Here is a 12,674-nt window from a genome sequence, read left to right as displayed (position 1 = left end):
CTCTATCCACTTTTACCATGGCCTCTGGGACCTGCTCCTTTCTGTAAAACCGGGCCCCAAAAGTGAAGGAGAGCGAGCTCTCAATTTACTGCTATGGGAGAACTAAAAAGAGCAGAGTGCATTTTCTGAAGTCCTATAGCGGTAAATTCGAGGCAGCCATCTCTCTATTCTCCGCCATGGGACTGCTGGAAATAGCCAAAACCAGGTCAGCTATTTCCAGAATTCCCAAGGAGGAGAATGGAGAGTTCTGCGCATGCGCAGCTACTCTCCCTGCACTTGCAGGGATCCCATTCTGGAGATAGGAGCAGGTCCCAGAGGTGGGTCCTTCACCTATGTGGCATTGATGGCACATCCTAGCGATAGGCCATCGATATATCAGGAGAGCTTAGTGCGCATGCCACTTAAATTTGCAGCGCATCAAATCACACATCAACGGCAGAAATGAGAGCACCGGAAATGTACCTGATTTGATATGAAGATACCATAAGAGACCCATGGGTGACAAAGAGTTAGGCTTCTTTCACACTGACATTTTGGCTTTCAGTTTGTGAGATCCGTTCAGGGTTCTCACAAGCGGTCCAAAACGGATCAGTTTTACCCTAATGCATTCTGAATGGAAAAGGATCCGCTCAGAAAGCATCCGTTCAGTCTCCGATCAGTCTCCATTCCGCTTTGGAGGCGGACACCAAAACGCTGTTTGCAGCCTAAGGCGAGAGGGGCACTTTTCTGGTGTAATGTAGCGATAGCTTTTCACAATGCAGGTCCTGTATACGCTGCTCGGTCTTCGCCTGTTTACATGTGCACACAAAGCCTGGTCATATATGTGTCACGGAAAGGTAAATATGAGTGGCTCTGGCAGTAAAAGTATAGGAAGACAATAGTACTGTTTACAGGGACGATGTCCAGCGCAGGGAATTACGTGAATCATCCAGACGCAGACTAATGGTCCGGGATACATCGCACTAACTGAATCCAATGGAAAAGCCGGATAAGGCGCAGTTCACATCTAATTTTGGATGGTTTTGTACTTTTCAATCATGTGACAGCGGAAATAGATATAATACATGAGGACAGTGGCATCTCACAATCAGCACCGCAACTCTAGGAGACGTTGCAATGAGTGGCCCTAGGTCCAAAGGATTCAGTGCACCCATGTAATAAATGGCTGCCCACCGACACTGTAATATGTGTGGCAGCAGCTTTGTTTGGGGTCACAGCAATCGGTCCCACATCTCCTTTGTGGGGGGGGGGGGGGGGGGGAAAGGTTTCTCCAAATCTACCTGAGGATGCATGTTATTCAGAGTCAATGGTAATCTCTATGGGTGCTGCAGATTTTTCCAGGTATTTTTTATTCAGTGGTTGTCCAAAAATAGTAAAAAAAAAATAAATAAATAATTTGGCTCCATTCACACGTCCGTGTGCGTTTTGCAGATCCGCAAAACACGGACATCGGCGAAGTGCGTTCCGCATTTTGTGGACCACACATCGCCGGCACTTAATAGAAAATGCCTATTCTTGTCCGCAATTGAAGACAAGAATAGGACATGTTCTATTTTTTTCGGGAACGAAATTGCGGACGTGTGAATGGACCCTACAGAAAGAGCATCACTCCTGACCATAGGCTGCATCTGGTGATTCAGCTCAACTGTATGGCTTTGAATGGGGCTGAGCCGCAATACCAGATGTACCCTCTGCCTCTGGAATCTAAGACCATCCCTTTAAGAAGCCATGGATTTCGGCCCGATATCTTGCACCATGCCGTTTCTAGAAAATGAAACCGTTCAGCACATTCTCCGATACCGGAAAGGACACATCCCCCCCCCCCCACCACCAAAAAAAGAACACTCTGCATACGATTCTCACCCAAAAAATCTGCAAATACAGAAAAGTCTCGAGTCTCACCGGAGTTATTTTTGTACAATATCACACATTCAACAGATCGACAACTTCACATCGTCAGCGGAGGCAGCAAACACCGTCTGTTCTGCATCTCCCACAACAGACCAGCGTTACCCATGTCGGCGCACCGAGCGTTGTGTATGCGGCTGGGGAGATGTAAGTCAAAACTCCGACTCCTATGGTTCCCACTCCGACCCCACAGTCCCGCTGTGTATGTGACCAATATTACTAGAGGTATATAATTGTAGCAGAGGGATGACCCTCTATACTGCCCACTGACAGCACAAGAAGAAAAGTGATGCACAGGCAAAATATAATGGAGTTCAAGGAAAATAACCTATTGTTTAACTATTTCTTATATACATTTTTAATGATTTTCTTTTACTTTTTCATGTAGCTATCTATAATTAAAACTTATCCCGATATCTTGCAGTTTTCACCCTGGCCCCTGAGCCTCATGATGGACTAACACTGCCTGTTCTGTAGAGATCACTTCTTAAGGCCTCTTTCACACGACTATATGGCTTTTTCAGTATTTTGCAGTCCGTTTTTTCACGTGTTTCCATTCCGTTTTTTCCGTATGGCATATTCAGTATACAGTAATTACATAGAAAAAATTGGGCTGGGCATAACATTTTCAATGGATGGTTCCGCAAAAACAGAACGGATACGGAAGACATACGGAGTACGGACCCATTGACTTAAATGGAGCCACGGAACGTGATTTGTGGGCAATAGGACATGTTCTATCTTTCAGGCCTCTTTCACACAACCAAATGGCTGTTTCAGTGTTTAGCGGTCAGTTTTTCACGGATCCATTGTTTCGTTTTTTGGTTTCCGTTCTGTTTTTCCGTATGGCATATACAGTAATTACATAGAAAAAAATTGGGCTGGGCATAAAATTTTCAATAGATGGTTCCGCAAAAACGGAACAGACACGGAAGACATACTGATGCATTTCCGTATGTGTTCCGTTTTTTTTGCAGACCCATTGACTTGAATGGAGCCACGGAACGTGATTTGCGGGCAATAATAGAACATGTGCTATCTTTCAACGGAACGGAAATACGGAAACGTAATGAATACATATTTTTTGCGGAACCATTGAAATGAATGGTTCCATATACTAAATGCAAAAAACGGTGTGTGTGTGTGTGTGTGTGTGTATATATACGTGTGTGTGTGTGTGTGTGTGTGTGTGTGTGTGTGTGTGTATACACACACACACACATATACATACAAAAATAGAGAGTATGTATCAGATTCTGTCTTTTTTTTTTTTTAAATCTGATCATTTTTTATTGAACATTTTACAATGTAGCTACACGTTTTATCATATTACGTACAAGGATGACATAGAGACATGCTGTCCATACGGCTAATAACGAAAAGGACGCCAAGCTATGTGCAGTAAACAGATTACAATCCAACCCCCCCACCCCTCCCATCCCACCCCACCCAACCTGCAAGATTCAAAAGGCACATTGTTAAACACCTCTATTCAGACGTCGAAACGACAGCCATGGATCCCACAATTTTTCAAATTTTGCTGGGCATCCACGCTTCTGGTATACCATCCGTTCATAACTCAGCATCACGTCAACCGCACTTAAGAATTCACCTAGCGTTGGCGGCGCTGTCTGTATCCAATGTAAGGCGATTAATTTCCTAGCAACATACAACACCAGATTCTGTCTTTAATTAGTAAAAAATAAAAATCCTAAACTAAGGACACAAACCCCCCAGATTAGGAGAATAAAGTGTCCGCAAGGCTTCACTGGCAGTAGATCTGAAATCTGCATCCTACACTACGATTTTCTAATATCAGTCACACGTCTGTAAGTAAATATTTCTGTTCAGGGGGCGTGTCTGACAACAAGCTTGTCGACTGTTGCCATTAGTAACCAGAAGACCTGGCTACACAGCTTTTCATGTAGATTCATTCTATATACAATAAAAAATAAAATAAAAATTGCAAATAGCAATTTGTTCTAGATTTCCATTTCTGCAGAAAACCAATATAGAATAATTGTATAAACATTGTAAGGTTATCAGGAAGCAAACAGGACTATGAAGAATCACCTACAGCCCCATCGTTTCATCTAATCCACATAGCCTGCGGCTCGATCACGGAGGTGATGTGTGACAACAGCATAGTGTCATAAAGATATTATACCGGGGGAGGGGTGCGGAGAGGTGAACACAACGTCCTTCTGCAGAAAGTAGTAAAGTACTAGTGACACTGCCCCGTGATCTGTCCACCAGCAATAAAAGAGCTGAGGCTAGAAGAGCTCTGTGGCCCTTACCAAGGACGAAACAGTGACTTCTTAGGTAAAGGGTCACAAATCTATTTTGTCCCACCAAGACATCTTGTTAAAGGGCATCTGTCAGCAGTTTTGTACCTATGACACTGGCTGACCTGTTACATGTGCACTTGGCAGCTGAAGGCATCTGTGTTAGTCCCATGTTCATATGTGACCGCATTGATGAGAAAAATGATGATGTTTTACTATATGCAAATGAGACGCTAAGAGCAACGAGGGCGTTACCAGTACACCAAAAGGCTCTCTTCTCTCTGCAACTGCCGTGCCTTCTGCACTTGGATTGACAGGGCCAGGCAGGTGTGATTAGCTTTTCACTGCCTGGTCCTGTCAAAGTGCAGAGGGTGCGGCATTTGGCGAGAGAGCAGAGCATCTAGGAGTAAAGGAAACGCCCCTGTTGCTCCTAGAGGCTCATTTGCATATATTAAGACATCATATATTAAGGCATCTGTGTTGGTCCCATGTTCACAGGTGCCCGCATTGCTGAGAAAAATTGAGTTTTACTATATGCAAATGAACCTCTAGGAGCAACGGGGGCGTGGCCGTTACACCTAGAGGCTCTGCTCTCTCCGCAACTGCCGGGCCCTCTGTACTTTGATTGACAGGGCCAGGGAGGGAAAACGTCATCACACCTGTCCCTGCTAATCAAACTGGAGAGAGTGCACTATTTGCAGAGAGAGCTGAGCCTCTAGGTGTAATGGTAACGCCCCCGTTGCTCCTAAAGGCTAATTTGCATATATTAAAACGTAATTTTGGCAATGCGGACACATATGAACATGGGACCAACACAGATGTCTTTAGCTGCCAAGTGAACATGTAACAGGTCAGCCAGTGTCATAGGTACAAATGCCCTTTAATGATGCCCTTTTTTGGACACATTGGGGGAGATTTATCAAACTGGTGTAAAGTAGAACTAGCTGAGTTGTCCATAGCAACCAATCAGATTCCACCTTTCATTTTTCACAACTCCTTTGGAAAATGAGAGGTGGAATCTGATTGGTTGCAATGTGCAACTCAGCCAGTTCTACTTTACACCAGTTTGATAAATCTGCCCCCATTCTGCCTCCTTTGTGGAGCACAATTGGCAAATACCTCAAAGTACAGGTGCCCACAGATGTGCAATAACTGGCGGCCATCAAAGATTATCTGTGCGCTTTCCGCATCCATATCCATGTCCGTTTAGCAAAAAGATAGAATATGTTTGCAAAATGCAGGCCACAGACCTATCAAAATCAATGGGTCCACAAAAACAATGCGGAAGGCACACAGGCCACATCTGTATTTTGCGGACCCCCAATTTGCAGACCGCAAAACAAATATGGTTGTGTGCATGAGGTCTTAATCCTTATATTTCTCGGAGCTGATAAAATCATCCAACGCTGGAGCCCTCGCGGCCATCTGTTCCATTACGATGTGATCAGGCCCTCTGCCTGCATGTCACACGCCATCTCCATTAGCACTTAGGAACATATAATGTAATGGCTTTAGGCCACAGTGGAAGTTGTAGTGCAGCGCAGACCTGTTTACATCAACCCGTGGCTATTGAGAAACTACAACTCCCAGCATGCAGACAGCCACATGTTCTTCAGAATAAGGCTACATGCGCACGACCGTATGTGTTTTAAGGTCTGTAAATTGCGGATCTGCAAAAAAAAAAAAAAAACTGGATGACATCCGTATGCCATCCTTTTTTTTTTTCTTTGCGGATTCATTGTAACAATGCCTAAAATGGACAAGAATAGGACATGTTCTATTTTTTTTGCGGGGCTACGGATCGGACATACTGATGCGGACAGCACACAGTGTGTTGTCTGCATTTTTTGCGGACCCATTAAAAAGAATGGGTCCGCATCCTAACTGCAAAAAAAATAACGGAACGGACATAGAAACAAACAACGTTTGTCTGCATGTAGCCTAAAGGTGCTGCAGCCTCTTCAGTCTTTCCCTGCACAGAAGCACCCGGCCACTGGCGGTGCAGATGCACTAAAACAGTCACATTTCAGTGAATAGGGCTGGCAGCCTGCACAATCGGGAGGCTGGGTACTGCTTGCAGGGAAAGAAGGGCTGCAGCATCTTCAGTATCAGTGAGGGTCCCAGAGGTTGATGGTCCTCTCACCATAAAGCGATATGCCATCACTTTATGAGGTGGAGTACCCCCTTTAAGGCACCTTTAAAAAGTCAAAGCAATGTGGAAAATCATTAGCCATTTTACTGACAACTATGGCCTTAGTTATTTCTCCCAGAAGGGTTGTCACAGCTGTCCTAGAGACCCGATGTCCTGTTTGTAGAGATATATCACCAATTACCACCTTGTAAGTTGTCTAGAAAAAGCCCGGTGACAACCTGTGATGGGGTTGTCACACGGGGCGATACTTGTTGTCACACAGCTACCTCCCGAACTGAAGACAAATCATTTTATCTTAAAGGGAACCTGTCACCGGGATTTTGGGTATAGAGCTGAGGACATGGGTTGCTACATGGCCACTAGTACATCCGCAATACCCAGTCCCTGTAGCTCTGTGTGCTTTTATTGTGTAAAGAAAATTATTTGATACATATGCAAATTAACCTGAGATGAGTCAGAGCTTGAAAATATGACTCTTCTCTGGTCACACAAGTAAGATATGACTCTTATATTACATTGCATATGTATCAAATAGTTTTTTTGACACAATAAAAGCACACAGAGCTATGGGGACTGGGTATTGCGGATGTGCTAGCGGCCATCTAGCAACCCATGTCCATAGTTCTATAACCAAAATCCCGGTGACAGGTTCCCTTTAAGACATGCAATGACTAAGGTCTTACCTCTGGACCCCCTTGGATATTCCGGCCTTCTTGCTGACCAGCCTGTCACTGCAGCAGTCAACCAACCTCTTGAGAGTATACAGGCATTCCCGGAAGGTGGAGAAGAATGGATAGTGACTGATGATACAAAGAGAGGTGAGAGTGCTGTTCCGTGATCTCTGGGCCCCTTTAGACAGACGCTTCCCTCGGGGAGAACGATTGATATCTGGAGTAGACTCTGCGCTCGTTGCCTTTAAGGAGTGGCCCCCATCCGATCCTTCGGACCCATTCTCGGAAGCTGGCTTGGGCTGCTTGCGGCTTTTGTCCTTCAGAATGCGTTTTTGAAAGGAGCGGTAAAAATTCACACAGATCCCGTAACGTGTCACTCCGCTGTCCTTATCTGTCAGCGTGAACACAAATGAAGTATCGTCCCGCAAACTCATCCGTTTCTGCCGTACGCTGAGACATCCCTCCGGCTGGCAGAAAAACACCACGTCAGGCGGCAGGGGAAAATCTGTATGGTCCTCGAGGGGGTAACGCCGAAGAAGTTCAGGCGTCTGGGCAACGCTGTCGCTGCTTGGCTGCCTGGCAAGGAGAGAAAAGGATTGTGTACAGATGGCTCACAAGACAGAAGCGGTTTGTACGGGAGACTGAAAAGCACACAAAGCTGCAAGAGGCTGAGATTTAGTCATCATCCGGAAGACCAAGCGGTGAAATCAGCGCCAAGCCGGAAATAGTTTAAAGGGGTTTCTGAGATAATTTTTTTTTTACTGATGAACTAACCTCTGGATAGGTCATCAGTATCTGATTGGTGGGGGTCCGACACCCAGGAGCCCCACCGATCAGTTGTGAGCGCTTTCTCTCTGCTTTTCTTAGACCGAGTGATGACAAGTTCAGCAATCACGTGGCCTAGGCGCAGCTCAGTCCCAGGCAAGTGAATGGAGCTGAGCTGCAATACCAAGCACAGCCACTATACAATGTACGGCGCTGTGCTTGGTGAGCTGCAAGGAGCTGATTGGCAGGGGTCCCGGGTGTCAGACCCCCACCGATCAGATACTGATGACCTACCCAGACGATAGACCATCAGTAAAAAAAATCTTGGAAAACCCTTTTAATAAAAATCACTTTATTTCCCCGTGTTCATATGCGTCAGTGGTATTATGCAGTCAAGTGTATATAATGCAATCTTCAATTATTTATTAATTCCAGTAATCACTGCAATTCAGACGGGTTTATTGCGAGTCAAGTGAGCATGCCATTATCTTCTACTAATGTAATGTGATTGTCCACATTGCTTCCTCTGCTGGCTGGATTCAATTACAATACATTAGTAAGTGCAATGGATTAACTTTCTCTACGTGATAAATGTCACAACCTCTTTAAGAACAAATTACTAACAGTTTGCAACGAAGGTCCAGATGGTTGTTTCCAGTTGGAGGAAAGGGGGGGGGGGGGTCCCCTGCACAGTCTGGCACTGGCAACACTTATTGGATAGTGTCAGACTGAGCAGGGACACACCCCTCAACGGGTAACACTCTTCTGGACCTTCACTATAAATTGCTAGTAATTCATTCATAACATCTAGTATAACGTGTAGTAAAAAAATTGTATAGTACCATGTCAGCCAGAAAAAAAAAAAAAAACACACTACCTTTATTGGCTAAATCTACAAAAATCATACTGTAAGCTTTCAGAGCGCAGAGGCTCCTTCTTCAGGCAGAGTTAGGCCCCTTTCACATTGGGTCCAGATTCAGTGCGGGTGGCATTCACTTCAATGGGGCTGTTCAGATGAGCGGTGATTTTCACGCATCACTTGTGCGTTGCGTGAAAAATCGCAGCATTTTCTATATTCTGCGTTTTTGACACAACACAGGCCCCATAGAAATGAGTGGGGATGCGTGAAAATTGCAAGCATCCGCAAGCAAGTGCGGATGCGGTGTGATTTTCACGCATGGTTGCTAGGAGACGATCGGGATGAGCAACCCCGGACCCCATTAAAGTCTAATCACTGTATTATTTTCCTTATAACATGGTTATAATGGGAAATAATAGCATTCTTAATCCACTTGATTGCGCAGCTGGCATCGCCTTCTTTCAGGACCTGCCTAAAGGACTTCTGATGACGTAATCGCGCTCACCACATGTGAGCGCGGTGACGACGGCGCAGGTCCTGCTGAATGAAGATAGAATGTTCATTCAGCAGGACCTGCGCTGACGTCACCACGCTCACCACGTGGCGAGCGCGATTACGTCAAAAGGTCCTTTGGCAGGTCCTGAAGGAATAAGAAAGAAGACGATGCCGGCTGCACGAACAAGTGGATGAGGCGAGTTAATTATTTTTATTTTTTAACCCCCTCCAGCCCTATTGTACTATGCATTCTGTATTAAGAATGCTATTATTTCCCCTTATAACCATGTTATAAGGGAAAATAACAAAATATACAGAACACCTAACCCAAACCCGAACTTCAGTGAAGTAGTCCGGGTTCGGGTCTGGGTACCACATTCAGTTTTTTCTCACTCACGTGCAAAACGCATTGCACTCGCGTGGAAAAAACTGAGCAACGCAATCGCAGTCAAAACTGACTGAAATTGCGTACACACTCGCACGATTTTCCCTGATCGCAGACGCATCCGGACCTAATCCAGACACGCTCATCTGCAAGGGGCCTTAGGCATCTTTCACACGAGCAGGACGGATTGGGGCCGGATGCGTTCAGAGTGCGTTCAGTGAAACTCGCACCATTTTGCAAGCAAGTTCAGTCAGTTTTGTCTGCGATTGCTTTCAGTTTTTTTTCCGCGCGGGTGCAATGCGTTTTGATGCGTTTTTCACATGAGTGATAAAAAACGGAAGGTTTACAAACAACATCTTTTGCAACCATCAGTGAAAAACGCATCGCACCCGCACTTGGTTGCGGATGCGATGCGTTTTTCACTGAAGCCCCATTCACTTCTATGGAGCCAGGGCTGCGCGAAATACCGCTGAATATAGAAGACGCAGCGTTTTTCACGCAATGCAGAACTGATGCGTGTACACAGACCCACGCGCGGAAAACTCGCTCGTGTGAAAGGGGCGTAAGGCACCCGCACTGAATCCTGACCCATTCATTTCAATGGGTCTGTGTACATGAGCTTTTTTTCACGCATCAGTTCTGCGTTGCATGAAAAAAATCGCAGCCTGTTCTATATTCTGCGTTTATCACGCAGCCCTGGCCCCATAGAAGTGAATGGGGCTTCAGTGAAAAAAGCATTGCATCCGCAATCAAGTTCACTGATGGTTGCTAAGAGTTGGTGATTGTAAACCTTCCGTTTTTTATCACACGCGTGAAAAACGCATCAAAATGCATTGCACCCGCGTGGAAAACTCGCTTGTGTGAAAGGGGCCTTACAAATGAAAGACTGAGAAACAGGAACAACATTTAGAGGATGTTACAGGAAGACATGTACATAGGGAGATGCATCATTGAGATAAGACAGAGCCATAAACAGTGGTCTTGTTATAAGCAGACGAGATCTACTTCTAGTAGGAATAAGAGGAATGGCACATCATAGAGTCATAAGAATAGATGCTCAGGAATGGTTGTTACATGGTGAATGCAAGAAGTTACGACAACAGACATGACAGGAGAGGGGACAGCAACTCTTTAAAGATTTTATAAATACAGTACATATTGGTCCCTGTGGTGCACACAATTGAATTTGACCATCTTAGGCCAAGTTCACACTTCAGTTTTCATAGTCAGGTATTTTGATCAGTTATTGTGAGCCAAAACCAGGTGCCGGTCAAAAAACACAGAACAGGTGCAGATGTTTCCATTATACCTGATCTCTCTGTAGGCTTCACTGCTGGGTTTGGCTCACAATAAGGGCCAATGCGTCTTTAAATTAAAGGGGTTTTGCCATCTCAGACAATGAGGGCATATCCTCTCGATATGCCTCCATTGTCTGATCGGTGCGGGTCCCACCAGGCAGTAAACATATAGGGGGAGATTTATCAAACTGGTGTAAAGTAGAACTGGCTTAGTTGCCCATAGCAACCAATCAGATTCCTCCTTTTATTTTTCACAGTTCCTTTGGAAAATTAAAGGTGAAATCTGATTGGTTGCTATGGGCAACTAAGCCAGTTCTACTTTACACCGGTTTGATGAATCTCACACGTCAGCAGATGCAATTGTTGGCAGTCCATCATCTCTATACGGTCAATCAGGTGTCCCTCGGTTTTCGGTTTAGGTCACACATGGCAGATTTGCTGAAAACATTTCTGCCGCTGAAAATCCCTTCCATTCATCCTAATTGGATTGTTGTGGTGGCGAGAACTGAACACTGGAAGAAATGTCTGCAACCAATATATACATAAAGCAGATGGAAAGCCAAAAAAGGCAGGATAACAGGAGTCAATGCAGAGAGGAAATGGTTAACGGCGCCTACGACTTACATGACATAAAGGTAATTTGATGTTCCCAGTGAATGAATGAAATATTAATTCACCGTGGCTGATCCTCTCTGAAAGGAAACCTAATTATGCTGCATGATCCCTAATTTCTTCCCATTATGCTATTAGCGTTCGTCAGATGACGGTTGTTTTCCACTTGTGGGCACAGGAGCCGTGCACTGCCCTGAGGACTTACCTTGCGCCTACGATTACCAGGTAGTCCAGCAACCTGGGACACGGCTTCTTCTTCTGCCCCATGGTGCTGCCGTAGTATTATTTCATTTTACAAGCTCCGACTCTGCTCGCTGGACCATTGCTGACCACGTGGGATCACCAGCAGGGACCTGGGGAAAATCGGAACGGACGTTAGCCCATCATATCAGGTCTACATACAAAGATCAGACTGCAGGTGGGGGTACAATGGTGGGGGCCGCCCTGCGCAGCGCTCCTCTGACAGCTTTTACTGTATGCATCTGATAGTATCCTGGTGCGTAATCATCTGCAGATTAACATCTTCCTGATCTTCTGCCACCAATACTTCCACCACCTCACCGTGCACGGCCCTCCCCCTTCTACACATACCTCGCCGTGCACGTACATCATACGTGCGTTTAACCTTGTATGCATCACACGTCGACACAACACAGCCTGCTGACATGCATCCCCGGCACAGAGTGCTGCCTGGTCCCTTAGCGTTCTTACCCTTCACCAATGATCTGCCCCACAGCTTGGGAATCTCACTACCTGTGCAGTGGTGCCCCTCATCATGTATCCTTGCTGTAGACCCCCGCCATATATCCCACCCCCTATGAGCAGTCACCTGGCCAAGTACCCTTGTCACACTGCCCAGTTGCCCCACAGCGGTGCCCTTCATCAGACACCCACCATGCCCACCTGCCTGGCCAAAGTGCTTCCTCACCAAGAATCCTGACCCAGCACAACCAGCCGTCATTGCCTCATTGCCTCATTGCACAACCAACCCTTCTCTCAATGCCTTAGGCTGAATCTCCTCTCCCAAAAACATCTGCTCTCCACATATCCACACCTCCCAGCACAGCTGCCCCCCCCCCCCCCTTATCTCAATGCACCTGACCAGAGGAGATGCACCCACCATCTCATGCATTAGACTCATGTACGATCCTCTCCCCCTGCCTTGGCAGTGATCCGAACAGCAATCCCTCTCCTTGTTTTTCCTGCTTCCTCATCGCACAGCGCACATCCATCCCTGAGCCTCG

General features: G+C 45.9%; 1 protein-coding gene across 11 annotated transcripts in view; it reads right to left on the bottom strand.

The window, feature by feature from the left end:
* The window catches only part of MADD (MAP kinase activating death domain), a 97,102-nt gene that overhangs the window by 75,694 nt on the left and 8,734 nt on the right, over window positions 1–12,674 (bottom strand). For all 11 annotated transcript variants that reach the window (XM_044269587.1, XM_044269592.1, XM_044269588.1 and 8 more), the window contains exons 2-3: window positions 11,636–11,783; window positions 7,029–7,592 (exon numbers count right to left, since the gene is read on the bottom strand). In XM_044269587.1, the coding sequence (XP_044125522.1) occupies window positions 7,029–7,592; window positions 11,636–11,697 (626 nt within the window). In that variant the 5' untranslated portion in view covers window positions 11,698–11,783. The remainder of the gene's footprint in view (window positions 1–7,028; window positions 7,593–11,635; window positions 11,784–12,674) is intronic.

This window comes from Bufo gargarizans, chromosome 10, assembly GCF_014858855.1.
Source record: "Bufo gargarizans isolate SCDJY-AF-19 chromosome 10, ASM1485885v1, whole genome shotgun sequence".
NCBI lineage: Eukaryota > Metazoa > Chordata > Amphibia > Anura > Bufonidae > Bufo > Bufo gargarizans.
Note: the sequence above shows the minus strand (reverse complement) of the source record. Positions and strands in the feature narration are given on the sequence as shown.